General features: G+C 40.6%; 1 protein-coding gene and 1 non-coding gene across 6 annotated transcripts in view; both read left to right on the top strand.

Moving 5' to 3' along the window:
• The window catches only part of INO80D (INO80 complex subunit D), a 53,219-nt gene that overhangs the window by 22,369 nt on the left and 9,708 nt on the right, over positions 1 to 21,142 (top strand). For 4 of the 5 annotated variants that reach the window (XM_073306540.1, XM_073306541.1, XM_073306543.1 and 1 more), the window contains 6 exons: positions 2,340 to 2,448; positions 12,037 to 12,309; positions 14,371 to 14,480; positions 17,143 to 17,276; positions 18,720 to 18,937; positions 19,513 to 19,670. In XM_073306540.1, coding sequence (XP_073162641.1) covers positions 2,340 to 2,448; positions 12,037 to 12,309; positions 14,371 to 14,480; positions 17,143 to 17,276; positions 18,720 to 18,937; positions 19,513 to 19,670 — 1,002 coding nt within the window. The remainder of the gene's footprint in view (positions 1 to 2,339; positions 2,449 to 12,036; positions 12,310 to 14,370; positions 14,481 to 17,142; positions 17,277 to 18,719; positions 18,938 to 19,512; positions 19,671 to 21,142) is intronic. The other variant, XM_073306544.1, reaches the window with a different exon arrangement.
• On the top strand, positions 13,123 to 13,244 carry LOC140896007 (small nucleolar RNA SNORA57). The gene has a single exon (XR_012154421.1). It is a non-coding gene; the product is annotated as a small nucleolar RNA SNORA57 (small nucleolar RNA).

Here is a 21,142-nt window from a genome sequence, read left to right as displayed (position 1 = left end):
AAACCATTTGTGTCTTTTAAAAAAAAAATTACTTCTAGTATGTCTGGGCAATTATTTAACTAGTGGCACACATCACAAACATCTGTAATTTATGCTATTTCAATTAATCTTTTTAAATTTGCTGTTAAGATTTGCCTTTTGGCACCTTTGGGACAATTTGGCTGTTTGTTGGGAAGCTAATGAGTATCCTACAGCATGTCTCTGAAGGAGGATGTTCTGAAAGAACTGTTTCATGATTCTCTGGATAATGCAGTTAATTTGAGGAATGAGGATACCAGGAACATCCCAAGTGTCAAGATTCCCAAATAGGTTAGAAAGTCACCTGTTGTCATGAGCCTGCGTAAGAGTAGCATTCTATGTGTGATGCGTGTCACATTCTACAATAACACTTCCTATAAAAATAACTTTTCCTATTGTACCTGGTTTTAGGAAAATGTTTTATCAGATGTATAAATATAAAATTGTGGAAATGGTATGCTGTAATAAATGTGAAAATGAAGATAAGATTATAGCATTTTATAACTGATAATTAACATAATGAACTTAATTATACATTAGCTGTGTGGGAGTAGATAAGTATGTACTTGAAAGCTCACATTATGGACTATTTTTAGAGACTTTTTTATCCTGGTGGCAAAACTTCTGGGATTTCTATTTAAGAAAATACCTAGTACTAGAGTTCACAGGCACAAGATATGAATCTTACTTTCAGAATCTTTAAAAAGATACCCTTAATTTTTAGTAAAACTATGCAAACTGATGTTTGTATAAACAAAGTAGAAAAAAGATCCAATGCTCCCCATTCCCTTTTCAGGAGTTAAAAGGTTTAACAGCCATATTTATGATTTTTTTTTTAATTTGTGCCAAAAAATTGATTACACTGCATCCATTGTGCATGTGGCTTTATGGAACGTCAGTTTAGCTAGTTTATTTTTGAAGTAAAATAAATTTAAGTGTAAGAAATTTTTCAAGTTTCTTAGTGTTTACACTTGGGCCAAACTTGAATGTCTAAAAACAGGCACAAAGGTAACATTTTCAAAAGTCAAAGTCCTGTGTCCTAAATCACATAGGTGCTTTTGAAATTTTTACCTCAAATCTGTATTTAGGCTCCTAAATTAACACAAAGGAGCCTGAATTCTGATTAGAGTGCCAGCCTCTAGACACCTGGTTTGGAAACGTGGCCCAAAATCTTCTTGGATAAAATACAGTAATAAGCTTTAAAAAAATTAAATGGCCCTTAACACTCTGCCCCCTTCTCCTGCTCTGTATTTAGGGCCATATGTAAAAACACATGAGAGAAGAACAAAAAAAAACAGCTGGTTTGGAAGGGAGACTGCGTTTTCCCATCCTGCTCTAAGGGATTAGCAAGGATAGGGTAGGGCCATGAAAAGATGCAGAAGATGAGAATCTATAGGAACCCTGGCTTGATCTTGCCCAGACATCTGGAGGGACTTTCCTCCATGGTCCTTCCTGGTCGCCCTTTTCAGCAAAGTCCTGCAGTGCTATGTAGGACGCTGTCCTGGGCTCTTTGGTAATGAGGGACACAAAAATCACAGAATGAAGTGGTCCTGCTCCAAAAATCATTAATTAATCTGGTATTCTTATGTGTACTTAAGCTGTATAGGAAGGTGAACATGCTGCTTAAGAGTGACTGACCCCAGCTCTTGTCTCTTCCCCCTGGAGCGGAAGGAGCCCCTTTCTTACTGATATCTGGTGGAGATGGCAGGTGATTTACACAGAAAAGAACAGAGGAACACATACTGTGTAGCTGTGTAGCTCTGTCCCTGTAGCTTTCTCCCATGGTTTTGCTATTCTCCATGCTTTTCAGCTGGGGGAACAGAGGGTCTATACTCTATAATGTACAGAAATAAGAAACTGGGTTATGTAACTTATTTAGACCATAGACTATTAATTATTGGACTGTCAGCTCTTCATGGTAGGGTCTTCCTCTTTATCATTTGTAAAAAATCTAACATTGAGCACAACAGAGAAAATATTTGTCTTTACATAAGACTGATGGTAGTTTTGGTTTTTATTTAATATATTTATGGACAAAGAAGGCCAATAAAGCTATTAAAGGGGTAACAAACCGGTCATTGAAAAATGCTGTTAAATGCTGTTTGTACATTTGTAATGAAGCTGCTGTCATAACTGTCCGTAGGTTATTGAGAAAATTACACGATGAATCTAATATAATGTATCCTCATTACTGTGCTATGTACGACCTAGAATAGGCAGAGGCCGTTGATAGTGGTTATTGCCACAGGTTATTCACAGATATTTGAGGATTACAGTCTCTCTTCATCCAGCCTTCACGTTTCCAATTCTCCCCTATTCAGGGCTGGACTGGTCTGAAGACAGTGGAGAAGAGTTGGAGGATTCAGAGCAAACTTCCCCATACCAGGTTGCATGGTCTATCCGGGAAACTCTCAGATATGAAAGACATGAGTAAGTATCCTTCTTTTATTGTTTGTATTGGCCTCCAATTCAGCAAAGCACTTAAACATGGGCTTTACTTTAAGCAAAGTTAGTGGGGCTTAAGTGCTTTGCTGAATCAAGACCTTTTATTATACAGCAGAAGCAGGTCAACATGTTGTTAGTTGTTGAGCTCTATCCAGAAGCTGTGTCCCAGATATCAGAAATGAGATCGGGAATCACAGTAACAGACTGTGAGTAGACTTCTAAATTCCATTTTACATTTGATAAGGACGTAAACCTGATCTCTTATCTGGAAGAAGAGAATAATTAAAAAAAACTAATGTACCAAGAGAGTAGAGTAACGCTTAGTAGATAAAATGGGAGCATGAATTTTAAACCTTATCATAGCAGCCCTGCATAGTATTTTTCAAAATCTTTTGTTGTTTCTGACTTTTGAAAATTGTACTAATCAATAATTTTGTCACTGAATTGTTCTTTTGCTTCTGGAGACATTGGGTTCACTTTTGGTCTTGAGTTTGGTCTTACCATAATCCTGCTAAAAAGATCAAATGTCATTTTCAGGCGATGCCCAGGACAGAATGGAAGTTATTTTAGCGGGGGCTAAGATTCTGCAAAGGTTTTCACACACACACACACACACGCACCCCTTCTCCATGAGGATTGTTTCGGTTCATTTATTTGTAAGAGCTACAGTTCTGACTCAGTCCCACAGAACCACTGGAGGAGTGCCATTTTTGCAGTCTGCTGCTGAAGCAGGGCAGGGATAAAGGCCTAGATTCAGAAAAGCACCTAAGCACGTGCTTCAATCCCACTTAATGGGATTTAAGCACACACTGAAATGCTTTGTTGAATAAGGATGACTTTGTGTATTGGGGCCAAAATCAGAACTTATCTTTTCTGTTTTTACTACCTTTTAGTAGTATTTTTGTTTGTTTGTGATACAATAGAGAGGAATATGGGATTGATAGTTTGTATAACTGTTCTTTTCATTGGTAATTGAGAAGTGGTATTATGCCTCCATCAACTAACCAGTAACATCATGTTCTAGATTTTGGTTATAAACTGGCAGTACATTCGTATTGCTGGTGCAGAATGGCTTAAAATGTTGTGCAAACATTGTTAATCCATGACTGTGCAGTCTCGCAACAGGATATGGTCATATATGTCTCTGTTAATGTCATTTTAGCACACAGAGAGTAAAGTCAGAGTACTGTAGTTAAATTGAGATAATCTAGAAGAAAGGAGCTTGAGCCATATTAATCACAAAATGAAATCACAGCCTTGATAAGTTTTGTTATAGCTTCTATATTATGATTCAGTTTCAGTACACAACCAGATATTTTTCTTGTGTCTAAAAGCATTGCACCTTCTTCCAAAAGACATGGATGGATGTGGTGGTAATACTTCAGTGCCCCTGCAAATGTGTTATTTAAAACTGCAAAACTGAACGGCTAGGACACCAGCTTGCAGAAAACCATACCAATTTGTAAAGGCATCTTCATGGTGAACGGCAAAGCTGCGATCAAAATTGAGAGAATGGTGAATGCCCTCACCAAGCCAAACTTTGGTGACAATCAGCAGACCAAAAACATCCCTTTAACATTCCTTTTCCCCAAATAAAAAAATACTTTTTTTTAGCTGGCATGAAAGTCGGTTGCCCTTTTGGGATCACTAGGCAGAAAAACAGCGAGCTTTCATAGAAGTTACAAATATTTTTAAAATATAGCTATGGTATAGCTTTTTTTCAGGTGATTATTCCTCACAGCCTGGCTATTAGGGAACATTACATGAGGGATCAAATAGACATACTTCCATTCTGACTATAGTTTTCCAGTTAATCTTTTAAACTGAATATAACTTTCAAAAAAGGTGAAGTGTCCAATCAAAGAACTCTTCCCCCTCCTTGACATTGGATTGGAACGTTACTTACATCTCATTTTCTTTTTCACCTTTTAAGGGGGTTGCGCATTAGCTTCTGAGTCTTGGCTTGTTTTTGGGTTGGTTGGTTGGTTTTCTTTCGCTGAATCCTCCATGTTCTTTTCACATGTTGATCAAAAGTATGAACTTTAATTGACATTTTCTATTTCATTTAACGTTTTGTGCACTTCACCTAAAACGCCCTCTTCATTGACCATAACTGATCAATTCTTTTACAGCACTTGCAACTCTTACTTTTCTATTTAATCTGCCGAGTTCTACTCTTCAGCACCTTTTCTAATTTTGTTTATGAATAAACATTGACACATTTTCTTGTTTACAATCTTTCAAAATTGTATTTCTATTTGTCAAGCTTCAGTAAAGATTGTTATTAAGTAAACATCTATTCCTTGTTCTACTTTGACATTCTGCACTATGTTCTCTGTTTCTGAGTATATATTAATTTAAACTTTTCCATGGATGAGTTTGTTTTGTTAAAGTGACTCTGCCTTACTAATTTAAATAGCTACTCAAATTGATAGCAAGCTAACCAAAGAAATCTGATGGTTCAACAAGGACATGTGCAGAGTCCTGCACTTAGGATGGAAGAATCCCATACACTGCTACAAACTAGGGACTGAGTGACTAGGCAGTAGTTCTGCAGAAAAGGACCTATCGGTTACAGTAGACGAGACGCTGGAAATGAGTCAACAGTGTGCCCTTGTTGCCAAGAAGGGCTAACAGCATTTTGGGCTGTATAAATAGGAGCATTGCCAGCAGATCCAGGGACGTGATCATTCCCCTCTATTCGGCATTGGTGACGTCTCATCTGGAGTACTGTGTCCGGTTTTGGGCCCCACACTACAAGGAGGATTTGGAAAGAGTCCAGCGGAGGGCAACAAAAATTAATAGGGGGCTGGAGCACATGACTTATGAGGAGAGGTGAGGGATTATTTAGTCTGCAGAAGAGAAGAATGAGGGGGGATTTGATAGCTGCTTTCAACTACCTGAAAGGGGGTTCCAAAGAGGATGGATCTAGACTGTTCTCAATGGTGGCTGATGCAGGACAGGAAGCAATGGTCTCAAGTCACAGTGGGGGAGGTTTAGGTTGAATATTAGGAAAAACTATTTCACTAGGAGGGTGGTGAAGTACTGGAATGCGTTACCTAGGGAGTTGGTGGAATCTCCTTCCTTAGGAGTTTTTACGGTCAGGCTTCAAAAAGCCCTGGCTGAGATGATTTAGCTGGGGATTGGTCCTGCTTTGAGCAGGGGGTTGGACTAGATGACCTCCTGAGGTCCCTTCCAACCCTGTGTAGACGTACCCATAGAAGCAAGTGATTAACTTTGAGTGCAATTCTGCATTCACTGGGTTGGCTTGTTTTCAATACTTCTCCTTGAGGGAAAAATTTCCTCTATAATGTTCAATTAGAGTTTTCAGTGATGGTATGGCTCAGCATTCAGAAATCATGATATTGGCTTAAAATTCATGAGATTTTGAAAATAAAACAGTTGGAGTTTGTTTGCCTTCTATTTTTTTAATCTGCAGGGTCACATTCTGAAGCTTGTGTGTAAAACATGGGGGCCATACACTTACTTTATTATTATTAAAGTGAAAATTGAGATTCTGGTGTATTCACAGGACTTCAGGTCTAGGGCCTTGAAGAAAAACACCAAATATTGCAAGACTCTCTGATAAAATTCTGAGTTAGCAACACTAGAGTTAAGATCAAGAGTAACTGACTTGCTGGGAAACCTGTTTCAGCCGGGGAAAATTCTTCATCGGAACACTGGTTCCTGGGGGAGGTGAGACATGAACAGTCTTTATCTTCATCTACAACTACTAACACCAGAGTGGTCCCTGCTTGCAACTCCATTGCCCTCCCTGAAGCTACACCATGGATGATTTGACCTTGGCCCTCATCTGCTTGTAAAGGAAAAACAAGCTTATTTAAAATAAAATCCAGATTTGAACAACTTTGTTGGCAATGTATATATTGAAGTTTGTCTAAAATGGTCAGAATAGACTGTTTTTGCCACTGAAAGCAATGGGAAGTAAATTTTCTCCATCATAGCTATCAGTTCACAAGAAAGATAGTAGCCTTCAAAAGTGAGCCTACAGCCATCAGCGCTGCAGAAGTGTTGAAACTACCAAAGCATGTACAGTTGCAACCACTGCCATAGTGCCCACTAGTGTCAGGATGTGATGCTGCAAGGGACTTTGCCTCTAGAACCCCTATTGACGGCTTCCTCAGCCCTGCAGTGGTCACTCTCTGTTGCTGGATCTTCCATGGCCTGGTCTTCCAGTCAGGACACTTCTTAGGAGAAGCCGCCTTCTGGTGTAACAAAAATCCAACTGTGAATCCAAATAAATCCAAATTAATCATTCTCCCACCCTCTTTGGCTACATTGACGTTCTCTGCTCTTTACCTGTATGTGTGGGCCTTGCAGAGTTTCTCCTATGCTGCTGCTTTCCAGCAAGTTTCCCCCATTGCTTTTCATCCCCAGGGACTCTGGCAGCTTACCTTAGGGATCTTCCTGCTCCTTTTAGGTCCTGACTCAGGCCCCCAAGGGCCTGTCCTGTTCACCAGTGGGTCTTCTCCAGCCTGACTTTATCAGGCCCTTCCCAGAGTGAGGGAACTTCTCTTGCTCCTCTCCTGGGTCTCCTGACTGAGTTCACGGCTCTGTTTCAGTAGTCCTCCCTCTGATCCCACCACAGCAGGGATCAGGAATTATAATTAAGTCTCCATCATACCCATCAGCGGGGTAACTGTCTGGTCACAGGCAAGGCAGAGTCTGCAGAATGGGATTTAATTATATTTTTATATAATTATATGGGATTTAATTATTTAAGGGCCAGCCAGCCTCTGACACCAAGGTACTTCCTTGGAATTTAAAAAACAGAACAAACAAATGAGATGATTAGTGTTCGTCCTCACACCGTCCCTCTGGCATACTGCATGGCAATAACATATAATAAAACCCACCAAATAAATACAGCCTCTACACTTTAAAAGAAGAGGTACTAGAAATGGCAGAAGGAAGAGTGGAAAGATTCTAAAGATTCTTTCCTATAATGTTCAAAAGAATTACACTGGAGTGATTTTATTTATATATTTATTTAACAGCTGTGTTTTGCTAGCCTGTACCATAGTCCAGATCTCCTCTTGAGGGAAGAGCAGGGTTCTTGGTTACTCTGTAGTAAAGAACAACAGTACAAAGGGTGGTTCCTTTGTTTTTTACTTCCGATAGGAGGACGACTTTTTCCAATTAAAAAATACTTGTATATTTTCACCTTCCATTGTAGTGTGGTGCCTTTGCAAATAATTCACAAGAGGTCACTACACTAAGCTAGTTAATGGCAAACCCTGTAGAGAAAGTCACCTTTGTCCTGTCTGTTTCTTCATGCTACTTGGCATGCCCTGTTCTCTCCCCTGCCAGATTTTACCCCCACATAAGAGTCTTCATTAAAACCCTCCTCAGAAGCTGCAATAGCAACCATCATAGAGCTTCAGTTGGCAAAGTATGGCTGCATATGGAGAGAATGCAGTTAGGCCTATGTCGTCTTTTGCAGATTCTACAGTGGTAATGCTGAGATTATTAGTTTTTCCAGCTCATTTTATTCTGAATGCTGCCTCATGAAAGAGAACTATCTTAAGGACTCCTCCCAACTCCACATTTCTTGTTTCTCAGCAATAAAGGGTCCACAGTTTGAGAACCACTGGGTTATGGCATATGCATCAATTTTACTTCTAATCTCAAGTCAGGAACTTTTCATTGGCTTGAAGAGAAGCTGTTTATCACAGTACTTTAAAAACAGAGGACATTCTGTATGTTGGATTACTGAGTATTGGCTCTCCTAAAATCAGATACCTCCCTCTAAACTAGTTTGGATACCTTTTCCAGCAGTCTGACATTTTTTACACTATGGACTCTCCGAGGCTCCCTTTGTTGACTTTAGCAGTACTGGATTGGTGGACACCACCTGTTTGCTCTTCCTTTCTAAAGGGTAGTGCCGTTTTCATTTTTCATGGTAGACAGTCAACATTTATTCCTTCAGAGTTAAACGCTTCTGAGTTGTACGTGCCGTTGAACATGCCTGTAATGGCGTGGCACCCATCTCTGTGAGCACCCCCTTCTGGTCAGGTGTGGCCATGGTCTTTAAATCAGTCTCGGCCCTGGTATCGGGCCATACCCCCAGGGCTTCCTCCCTGGAGGCAATGGTTCCAGCTAGGCCTTCTGACAGTTCGGTCCTCTTCTATGGGTTTACTACTGTCCAATTGTAGGCCCTTCCCCAGTAGCCTATGCGGGGTCCTGGGCCCACCCACTACTCCAAGTCCCAGACCAGGGACCCTAAGAATAGCAGCCACACACCACTGTGTCTCTTTAGCAAAACTGCCTTCAGTTCCTTGGGCCACTTCCCTGCAGCCCCAGCCTTCGCTGACGCCTTACCCTAGCTCAGGGCTCTTCTGTGTTCAGGCCCAGCAGCCAGCCAGGAGCGCTTCCTTGCTCCCCTAGTCCCTACTAGCACTGAGCTGTCCTCTGTGCTACAGTTCCCTCTGGCCAGCCAGGGACACTGTCTTCATTCCTCTAGCTCCAGCAAGGAACTGCCTGTCTCTGGTGGTGCAGCACCTTTTTATAAGGCCCTCCTAGGCCCTGATTGGCTGCTCCCTGCAGCCTCTCTGATTGGCTGCTTCCCTTGCAACCACTCTAACCTACTTGGAGGACCTCTCCACTGCTCCTTTCTTGGGACGAGTATGGCAGGGGCCTCCGGGCCTAGTCTACGCCGTCACAATTTCACTTATTTAAGAAAGACGGCATGTTTGGTTGTTCATTGAAAGACTTCCATGCAGTTTCAGCAATACTGTAAAAGTGAAATGGCAGACTTTAAATCCTGGTTCATAGTACTCTGTTACACATGCTTAATGAGAATAAATCAAATGTAATTTGGTTAAACAGCTCATCATAGAAGGGTGAAAATAAAATGTGTTTTTGAATTTTGACACAAAAAACGGTGGAAGTGACTGCAGTTTTAAAGTCTGTTGGGATGTATAAATATGTTTTGGCTAGTCTTGCTTGAAAGTGAAAGTCCTAAGTAGTATTTAAAACTTGGTTGTCTCCCAGCAAGTACAAGAGCCACTCCTGCAGTGCTTTCTGGGCCTCTGTGTGCCTCTTAACTTGTGATTTTCAGAATCATCTCATCAGTCAAAAGGAGTTATACATATTTTGACCTTTCTACGTTCAGCTGCATGGGAGGTGAGTCAAAGGTTTATTATAATTGTAAAGACGTTCTCTGAAAGAAAGCCACTCACATCAGAAAGCAAAATGTTTCCAAAACCACTTTCACTTTCTAACGTGGACTGTTTCCTTTCTCTAAGGCTAATGGTCGGTTGCGAATAATATTATTTTAAGTAATATAAATATTAGGAGCTTATAAGTATATGTGTGTATTACATACTTTTGTGTTGACTGCCTTATATAAGGAGAAGGTACTCACTTCCACCCATCTTCCTCCCCCATGCTTGTTGTTTAAAATAGAAAGAAAGAAAGAAAATAATTAAAAAGCCATGCAATTCTGCATATAGATCAAATTGATATTTTAACCCATTCATTGAATTCTTATTTTTGTTATAATCATTATCTAAATATTTTAAGGGATACTGTTAAATTGAAAATATTATCAGTTAATACAATTATTAATTAGCAGTGGATATATTTGGTTAAGTTCTTGTAATGGCTGTTTCTTGGGAATAATATGCATTGCATTTAATAGGGAAAGTTATAACCTGGTCAGTTTTTCTCATAAAAATAGATAGGTGGATTTATTTTTCTGTTATGATCGTGCGTCCTCCCTGGAAGTTTTTACGGGCTTTTCTGATGGGTATTAAGTAGGCTTTCCCAAACAGAGAGGAACTTTTACATGTAAACTGAGAATGTTTGGTACAAGTGTTTCCATAAAAGAAATTTAAATTTGAACTCCCTTCTCTAAGGGGGCACCTACCACTCTGACATTTCTGGATCTTATTTTATTTAATAAATATTGCAGTTGATGGTCAGCATCTACGCTGTCCTTAACTAGTTTTGCAATACGCTTTGTTGTTCAGAGATTTGGATTTCAATGTATTTGATCTTGCTGATCAAGCTCTGCACTTTGTACCTCAGTTTTTAACTCCTTTGCTTTAGGTTTGGTAAATTTAGCAAAAATTGCCAAGTTTTATTTGCTCCAGAGAAGACTGAAGAGAGAATATCTTATTTGAAGTAAATTCACTCCAGTGCTCCTTGGTCATAAACCTTGTTTTGCTGAGTGTTATCAGGGTGAAGCTGACTGCTTGGTACCATGAGAGATCCTAGATTTAAAAAAGTCCCAGTGATGATTTTTATTACTTCTACTGAGCATGTTTGGCAGGTTTGGGTATTTTTATGGTGTGTGTCCTTTGCCATTTAGAAAAAAAAACTAAAAAAGAAGCAAAACCTTTCTGAGTAAATGGGGATTGACTGATTGCGTGCTTCCCATTCATGCTTCTACTCAGTTTCTTGCATAGGCCTACCCAGATCACTCTCTCACTACCCTGTATATTAACGCTGTAGTAAACTCTACTTTCTAACTAAATACCTAATGCATAGCTGTGTGTTTTGTGTGTGATTTTTACTGTATCTCATAATTACAGCACATAACAGGGAAGTCATCAATGGTCTTTAATATCAGCTTTGTAGTTTTACTACTTAAAAAATTTCCCAATGTACTAAAGACAAAGGGAAAAAAATCATCTCAGGTACAGGTGGGTGCCTCTACATGGACTTTGGCGTTATTCTCATTCACTGGGGTGAAATGCTGGCCCGACTGAAGTCAATGGGAATTTTGCCCCTGCAGTCAGTGAGGCCAGGATTTCATTCCAGAGCTATATAAGACCATAAGCTCGAAAGATTGTCTCTTTCACCAACAGAAGTTGGTCCAATAAAAGAAAATACCTCATCCCCTTGTCTCTCTAATATTCTGGAACCAACACAACTACAGTAACACTGCTAACAACATATGTGCCTGTCAATTTGGGTAGTAAATATCAGAGGCCAGACTCTAATCATATTTGTAGCAATGTAAAGCTGAAATAACTTCATTAAAGTCACTGGAATTTCATTGATGTAAACCCAGGGCAGGTTAGAGCAGAACTTGGAGCCAGCTTTTTGGGGAAATGGGAGAAAAAAGTTTACCCAGTAAAATCATCCATGAAGAGAGGTCAGCTGTCTGGTACTGTGTTCTTAGAATTCAACCATATTTCTCTGGCATGACCTTTCTTCTATCAATTTCCACTGAGTGTTTTCTCTTTTCCATAATTGCAGCTTAAATCAAGCTGTAACTTCTTTTGCTGAGACATTTACAGTAAATAAAGGTTAACAATATTCTTTTTAACAGCAAGTTCCAGACATTTAGATGTCTCAGACTCAAAGATAAATCGATGTAATCTCTAATATTGACATACCAAGAAGATTAAATACCTTTTAAAATTTAAAAGGATTCCCACAGTTTGAATTGGTTGAGTTTCTCTTAGGGAACATATCCCTGGCTATTTTTAGCTTTTAGCTATGTGTGGAATTAGAAGAAAGATGTTTGTTGAATAATTCTGAGAGAGTTATAAATTTATTTCTCTTTGAAAAAGACCATCTGTTTTTGTGTTTTCTTCACAGGTCAGATGACGATGATGCAGATAGCAGGAGTTCCAGGGTGACCCAACTTTGCACTTACTTTCAGCAGAAATATAAGCACCTCTGCCGCCTGGAGCGGGCAGAATCTCGTCAGAAGAAATGCCGGCATACGCTCCGGAAAGCTTTGCTGCATGCGGCCAGCAGAGAGCCGGAATGTGCTGGGCAGCTGATACAGGAACTCCGAAGAGCTACATGCACTTGGACCAGGTTAGGGCCCATACACGCCAACCTGCCTGCAGTAGTAGGCAAGGCCGGGTGAGAATCAGCAGTGAAACAAGCAGGCTAAGTCGAAATGTTGAACTTTCAACCTAATATCCACATGGACCCTGTATGTGGAAGGCAAAATATGCCTGACATTAAAAGGCCTATCAGTAGAGTACAGTAAATTAAAGCAAGGTTTATTTCTTAAAAGGTTAGGCATTTTTCAGCTGTGCAGTGTAGAAGATGGATCATAGAATCATAGACTATCAGGGTTGGAAGGACCCTCAGGAGGTCATCTAGTCCAACCCCCTGCTCAAAGCAGGACCAATCCCCAATTTTTGCCCCAGATCCCTAAATGGCCCCCTCAAGGATTGAACTCACAACCCTGGGTTTAGCAGGCCAATGCTCAAACCACTGAGCTATCCTTCCCCCCCCATCATTTGTTCAGTAACACACGCCCACGATTTTAATTCCTTAGGACAAAATCATGGTCCCAGTGAAGTCAACAGCAAAATTCTAATTAACTTCATTAGGGTCAGGATTTCACCCGGAGTATTTTAGCTTCTGGTTTTTGTTACTGATTCTGTCATTGTAACTGATCACCCACCCACGTGTCTTGGGTTTTTTTTAGTTAAATGCTTTACAGAAACATACGCTCCTCTCTGCAAATTCCCTCAGTAATTCAGACTTTTTTTTAAAAAAGTCTGTGTTCCCTTTACCTCTTTCTAGCATATCATCAGACACTCTCATAATTTATTAGATTTGACTCAATCTAACATTAAATGAGATTCAACAGTGAAACAAATATCCTCTAACAACTCTGAAGGTTATTTTCTGTGGGATTTCCTTTTCGTTAATGTCAACATCCCTCCAGTTCTTGTAATTCATGGAGTTGCTTTGTATAGAATATTTTTGCAAATCCTGGTGTTATGTCTTGGGCACCAGAAGCTTCCCTCTGCTTGGTTCTATCCTCACTCACCAAGGCATGTGGCTCTGGAGGACTCTCAAGAGAATTATGGGTGCGGGGGCAGGTGGCCGGAGTAGGCTTAAAGCAGCTTCTACCCTCCTCACACAGAGCACTCTGCATGGGGGTGCTCTAAGCTCCTTTGGAGGGGTAATGAAGGACTAAGGGCTCTGCTTTTTGGTGGGGGATACATTGAGGCTGGAAGAAAAGGCTCCCATTTTGTAAGGATACCTCAGAACCTCAGTTTTATTAAATGGTTTCTAATTGAACTTTTAAAAATAAATACACAAATAAATGTCTTCCAACTTAAGCTACGTGATAAACCTTGCCAGAATTATTAGGCTAATTCAGTGCAACTTGGTCAGATTATTTGGTAACCTAAGTAAAATCTAATCTGTAGCAAATAGATTAGTTGTGTAATTAGAAGTGAATGAAAAATCAGGGGTAGTCTAGCAAAATAATAGAGCTCTATAGTCACTGCTCCAATTTCATGAAGTGTAGGAAATGAATTGATTTTGTGACTCCAAATATTGCATGTTGGCCTTAGGGGATGATAATATTTACTAAAATTATTTTGCTTAGTTTTGTGATCTAGCTTAAAACAGCTGATGAAGCCGTAAGGGTAGTAGCTGGAATGTCTGCAAAGAACTTTCAATCAGCGTTGAGAATAATATGCATACAAGGTGAAATTCACCCCATGCAAAGGGCCAATCCTATTTTGAGGTCTTACATAGGACCTTTCTGCATTGCATAGGCCTTGTGCAAGCCTTCTGCATGTGAGGTGGATTTCAGTGAGAATGCAGCTCTGGGTTCTGTCATCTAATATTTGCATTGAATGCCTGGAGTCTCTGATCAGGTTCAGGGCCTGGTTGTGTCAGATGCTATGAACAAACAACAGTTGTGAGGAAGTCTTGCTTGCCTCATTCTGTAATGCTGTTACACCAATGTTACCCTTGCCCCTTGTGTACATTTTCCTGTATCCAGCTCTAGAGAGTAAATAACTACACAAATGTGAACTGTAAACCACACAGATGTATCCAGAGTGTCCTGGTTCACTTTGTCATGTTTAATGTTACAGTTATCCCAGGATATCTGCTGGCAGTGGGTTGTTTTTTTTTAAACTCCATCCTGTGATGTGTTTTTTGTTTCAGCACAAACCAAGCCAAGCAGAGAGATGCAGAACCAACAACGTGTAGTGGAACTGTGAAGGGTGAACAGTGCACTAACAAGGCCCTTCCATTCACCAGGCATTGTTTTCAACGTATCCTCTTACTCCTCTCTATGCTCGTTGAGCAAGGAAACACCCTTGATAAAGTTTCATTCTTTAGCTTGACAGATAATGCTGTATCAGAAATACTTATTTGCGAATGTCTCCAGAACCGTTTTGGCTTTGTGTCTGTCTCCTTACAGGTAGTGGGACGTGATCTATTCACAATAGGCAGAGCAGACCCAGAGTTCAAAGTACTGGTATTTGTCAAAGTTATACTGTTACACACCCCCGGAGCTCAGCGTGGTGCCTGTCAGCAACTTTACCGATGATCTCATTCTTCAATGGGAGGGTGTGCTCTGCACTGCTCTTGTGCAGGGTGGTAGCTTTCCATAGAATGTCTGGATGGTCTTACAGGATTCAGCTGTGTCTGCAGAAACTAGGAATACTGTGGAGTAAAGTGGTAGCCTAGAGTGCATGAATGGTGAAGGTTCTAATGGCCTGCATTGCTAAATGAGACTGTGCAGGGGAAGAATGAGAAGTCTGTAGGACATAGCTCTGGGTGAGGAAGAACCTGTACGTGAATGCGTGGGATTTCAGGAAAACCTTAAAGAAATGTGATCTGCGGAGGCGTAGCATTCTCCTCAAAAAGTGTGTATGTGTGGGGGAACCTAGTAAGAGTCAAAACCAGCTTCCATATCTGAACCTGAAGGTTAGAGAGGCTGATTATTATCATGATTTTTTTTATGATTATTTTAAGTATTCTTTCTTACCGGAAACACCCACTTGCATCTTTTCGAAGCTTTCTTCCCTCTCCTCCTCCCCTCAGAACTATAGGTGTGAATTCACAGCCCCCTTTGGAACTGAAGGAGTGCTGCAAAATGATAAGGGTGTGGGAATGAACACAAAGAGTAGAAAAGATCTAAATGGACAGGACAAAAGCAAAGTCTCTTAAAATGCTGGGTGTAAAACTGAGTTACCATAAAAAGCTTTTAAAACCAGCCCCTCTGAGAGGGGGAAATCACAGACTATTCCTGGTCCATTTAGGCTCTTATTATTATACATTTTTAAGATACATTAATGTCCGTTGAAATCAAAAGCTATCAGTGGCCACTGACAGTCTTATCCAATGTGGGCATCATGGTCCAGTGGAAGGCACACTGGGCAGATCTGGGTTCAGCTTCCAGGTCTCCAAGGGCCCTCAGTCAGGCCTAGGGGGCTGCTGTTTGGCTTTAAGCAGATTGCTTTGCTTCTCTATGCCTTATCTTCTCTGTTTGTAAAATGAGGGTACCAATACATTGTAAAGGGCTTTGAGGCTTGTGCATGATGAGCTAATTGGCTTTTGTAACTTACTATGCTGCGTCTTTGTCTGTATCTGAAAGGAGCTGACAGTTTTGTGTGGCCTTGCGAAGTTCAGGTAATAAGGCAGATGGGGGTGGGTATTAGATGGTGCACTTTGGCCCCGACAGACGTAGTGCAGCTCTGCAGGACATGTTACTTGTCCCTGCAATGGCTGCAAAATACAATGCTGATTTCTAATTTTATATCTTAAAAATACAGATTTCTGTGAACAAGAGCCTAAATGTGGGGCAGTTACAAGGCTTAGATACATGGGGTCAGATTTTCAAAAGAGCTCTGCACCCAAAGGATCTAGGGTGTGTGTGTGTATTATATATGTATACATATATACAAATACAACCACTCCCCCAGTCCCACAAAAATATTATTCTGCAATGTGTCAAGTCCAGTTCAGAGAAATGGAGAATGTTTTGATTTTGCTTTTCTCTCCCCTTCACTCCTCTCCCCCACAATGAAAATAGTCTTTCCATGATTTTCAGATACTTGTTTCCTGCCTTATCCAATCTTAGGTTTTCCCTTTTTCCTTTGTTGTTCTATATTATATTTTTTTATTCTATCGGGGTAGTTAAGTTCTGGAATAAGCTTCCAAGGGAAGTTGTGGAATCTCGATCGTTGGAGGTTTTTAAGAACACCTGTCAGGGTTTATTTGGTCCTCCTTCAGCTCAGGGGGCTGGACTTGATGATTTCTCAAGATCCCTTCCAGCCCTGTGCTTTTATGATGCTAGCAGCAGTTTGACTATGAACTACTGTGGGCAGAAGGAAAGATGCTAACGTTATTTGAAAAAGAAAGAAAAAAACCACTGTGAAATACGTATTTGACTTTCAGTAACGTCTGAAAACACAAGTTTCAGTTTAGATTTAATTGACCTTTTCAGTCTGATTACATATCTGCTTTCAGAGGAGCAGGAAGGATCTTAAAACTTTTTGTGTTCTCGAGAAAGAAAGGTAAATACCAAAATTATGTTAAAGGATGAAATTAAGAAATTCTTTTTTATGTTTTAATAGGGACAGTCAGCAGGAAATAGTCCTGTTGACTACAATGCTCCAAACTGATACTATTGATTGAGTCTCCAAGACAAATACCTTTTTTTTCCCTAAGAACTCATTAGCAAAATAGCTGCATCAATGAACCCTTCATAACAAATGATAAAATCCTTAGCAATGCTGCATTAATGCAATTTTTTACTTGAAAAGTTGGGTTTGAGCCGTACCTAGCTTTCAACTTAAATAACAAAGTTAAGATATTCATTAAAAATAACATCTTGATGGACTGGTAGAATGCAAGGCTTTGATTTTTATCATACTGGCATTTCTCCATCACCATCTGGTGTGTTGTTCCTGACCCAGAAACGCATAGATATCCTATTGAACCGTTCTCAGCAGCTCTTCTCAAGTTGCACAGCCAAGTTTGCAGATGGACAGCAGTGCTCGGTGCCAGTTTTTGACATTACACACCAGACACCTCTGTGTGAAGAACATGCCAAAAAAATGGTAAGTATAAACCACAGCTGTAACTGTTCCAACAAATTGGGGTCACCAGGAGTTCTGTATTTCTGGCCTGGGTTTATCAACTGCTATGCTATTTTACACCCACTCCCTCCCCAGAATTCTATCCCAAAGGGTATAAAATAGCTTTAAATATACATTTTTTTTGCAGGGGAAGGGGATATCCTAAAAAATAGAAATTGACCTGACCTTTCCATAAAATCATAGTATGGTAAAACCTAGTGAGAGAGTGTCAGGCTGCAATATGTAAGGTTGCCTATGACTGTGGTATCGCAGTAGCTATGACCCTGCAGCATGGTGTATTCTGGAGCATAACAACAGACTGGGAACCAGTGGAACGTGAGACAATATCCTTGATTTTTCTGATCTTCACCTACCTCCCCCAAAAGCAGCACTTTTAGGATAATTTATGTGCCCGCTGCCTCTTAGCCCCTGTCATTTCATTTTTTTCAAAAATATTTTTGGGTCACCTTTAACTCTGAGGTTCCCTTTGTGTTTTACTGGTGTAACACAGACCCTTAAAGTTTTAATCCATTTTTTTTTTCTCTCTCTCTCCAGGTAAATCCTCAGTGTCCCTATCAGAGGCCTGAAGATTGTCCCCCCTTTTTTCCTTTGCTTGGCACATCAAAGCCCTGTGTCACAACCATCATAATCAAAATGGAAGACTGAATCCAACTTGCTTCAGAGCCTGTAAAATGGCGCTCATTTTGTAATTGGCCAGTGGGTTGCTCTTCAGGAGTACAAGGCCCTGCAGCTGTGCACCTGCGTCCCCTGCCAATTCTCAGTCCTACAGCACTTACTATGTCTCTTCAGTGCTCTCAGCCATTTACAGCAGTGGGAACGTGACTAGAACTCTGGTTTACACCTAGCTGCACAAATCCTTGCCACCAGGTCACCCCAATATTGTTCATTCTTTTAATACTTACCTGGGGTGTTCCAAATCTTTTACTTTGGAGTTTATGTGCATTAAACTGTGGTTCTACTCTGACACAGTCATTAAAAATGACACTGTGGGCTTCCATATTTGCTGTACCTCGGTGATGCAAATAGTGTGGGATTTTTTTCTGACTGCCAGCTCTGCAAACCCGATCGGAGAATTAAGCTGGGTTCGTTCTTTCTCACTCATTATTACCAGTAATAAACATCTCAGATTGTGCCCTCGATTAAACCTGTGCAACCCCATTTGCCTCCAGAGAGGTTGCATAGGTGTAACTAAGGATGTAACGTACGTGCTCGTTGTTCTCCGTGATGATGCAGGAGGAGGAGAGGAAGCAACTTGGCTTTCATATCCATGCTTGGATTTGCAGGCTGGCGGTTAGAAAGATCCTCTCTTCACTCACCTTATGTCTCAATGTTTGGGAATGGCAAGAAAAGAAAGTTGCATTGGATCCTAATGTGTCCTTTCTTCCTTCATTCTTTCTCCAAAAGGATAATTTCTTGAGAGGGGACAGCTCCCGTAAAGTTCAGCACCAGCAGCAGAGGAAACCCAGGAAAAAAACGAAGCCACCTGCACTTACCAAAAAACACAAGAAGAAGAGAAGGAGGGGACCACGAAGGCCCCAGAAACCTATTCCTCCTGCAGTGCCCCAAGGGAACCTCAGCATGCCCACCAGCATTTCACTGCCAGTGGAGATCTCCCACATACGGTCAGTGCCAGTGACGCCGCATTCTATTTATTTTAACTTTTTAATTAAAAAATGAAATATAGGAAAAGGCAGCAGAGTCAGTGCGCTGTACGGAGTATGGATCAATGAAAGCTGGACACACCTCAGCTCCAATTTTATGGGCTTAATTAGGTCTGCTAAATATAGATGAGGAAGGGCGAACTTTCCTTTTTCTTTTCTCCACCACTTAATATTTTGACCTTCCAGATTTGTTAGGTGTTTGAACTGAAATGAACATCTTCAAGTGTCTTGTATCTCTGTCATTGCTGAAAGGAAAAATTCAAAAATGTTAATTTCAGATCTCAACAAAGGTTTGGTTAAATGGATAAAATGTTTTGTTGCTGATGCACAACTTATAAGTGTCATTAGTAGAACAAATTGAACAGTTTTTTAATGAAACTTGTCTAAAAGGCATTCTTTCCACTTGTTGATTTAAAACATAAAAAGGGTAGGGGGACGAGGAGGGAGAGAGCAGACATTGAAACAGACCCTCCGTAAAGTATGCTGCAGTAGTGAGAAATCAGGATTTAAGAGTGTGACTAACACTGTCTCTCCAGGAGCCCCTCCACACCGGAGCTGAGTACAGATGAGCTGCCCGATGACATCGCCAATGAAATCACAGACATTCCACATGACTTGGAATTGAATCAGGAGGACTTCTCTGATGTCCTACCACGGCTGCCTGATGACTTGCAAGATTTTGATTTCTTTGAAGGTACATTTTTGTTTTAATTTATGTGAAAGTTAATACAAATAGTAAGGTGAGGAAGTGAACAGTCTAAATTGTGCATGTGAGGGTTCACCTGCTTTCTTGCAGGGAAGAGAACTATTTAGACAAAGAGCGCACATTCAACCCACTGCTTATACATGACCTCTAAGAAGAGCATGTTTTAGAAGACATGCATGTGTGATTATTTGTTTGTTTGTATACTTAGTGCTACGGAAGTCCTGATGGATTTAACATTTTAATAATTGATTTTGTGCTCGTCTGCATGTCGCTGACCGTTGCGATTTAATCAACCAAATTCTCAGTAAGAGAACATTCTGTGACTGGGATTACAACCCTATTTTATCAATGTCTGTCTTTTTATCAAAGGAAAACAGAAATTAAAAAAATACCTGTGAAACTTGCTCGTGAGCTGAAATATATCTGAATTTCTGTGTGTTTGACTTCAGCACCCACTAAGGGTGGGAAAAGGCTTGGAAGAGAACAACCAGGAGTCTTGGAAACCTCTTGCTGCACTTTTTGTCACTTTTCTGAGCTGGCGTGATATCAGAATTTGGCATTTTAATCCTGTTAATAAAATTTAGGTTATTCATAGAGTCCAAGGCCAGAAGGGACCATTATGTTCATATAGTCTGGCCTCCTGTATGACAAAGGCCTCAGAACTTCCCTGAATTAATTTGTAGAACATGTCTTTTAGAAAACCATCCACATTTTTAAGTAGTTATTATAACATAATAAGCAAAATGTACTTTGTAGACTGATCGTAGTACTATGTGGCATTACACTTTTTGAAAAGATATTTAAGCTTTTGTAGCAGGGGTGGCCAAACTTACTGATCCTCTGAGCCACATACAGTAATCTTCAGAAGTTTGAGAGCTGAGTGTGCTTGCTTGGGGCTTCTGCCCCACGGCAGGGTAGTGAGACTCATGGCTTCAGCCCTGTGAGAGGCGCCTGCCAGTTCTCGGGGCTTCAGCAAGAGTGGGGCTGAAAGCCTCGAGCCCTGGCAGGTGCCTCCCACAGGCTGAAACCCCTGGATTCCCTCCCCACTGGGCAGAAGCCCCTAGCCCCACCAACCCACCGCATGGCAGAAGCCCCAAGCTCCCCCATTCCAGTCTGGTAGGTGGAGAATGAGAGGGTGCGGGGGGCTCTGCAAGCCACACTTCAACTGCAAAAGAGCCTCATGTGGCTCGCAAGCTGCAGTTTGGCCACCCCTGTTTTATAGGCTAATGTAAATCCAGCAAATGTTTAAGGCTTATTATTTTGCATTTACACTGAAAAAAAATGCAGTTGGAAAAATTTTTCCAACTAAGACAGGAAGCGTGAATTTCTTTTTTTCAGTTATATCATGAACCATTCTGGAAGTTTGTTATAATTTTCCAGTAGAAATCCTATTTGAACTTTTTGGATAGCTGTATTCCTAGGGCCACAGAATGAGTCGTATCTCTGAAAAGCAAACTGAC

Source organism: Lepidochelys kempii, chromosome 11, assembly GCF_965140285.1.
Source record: "Lepidochelys kempii isolate rLepKem1 chromosome 11, rLepKem1.hap1, whole genome shotgun sequence".
In the NCBI taxonomy this organism is placed as follows: domain Eukaryota; kingdom Metazoa; phylum Chordata; order Testudines; family Cheloniidae; genus Lepidochelys; species Lepidochelys kempii.
This window is presented reverse-complemented; position numbering and strand designations above follow the sequence as displayed.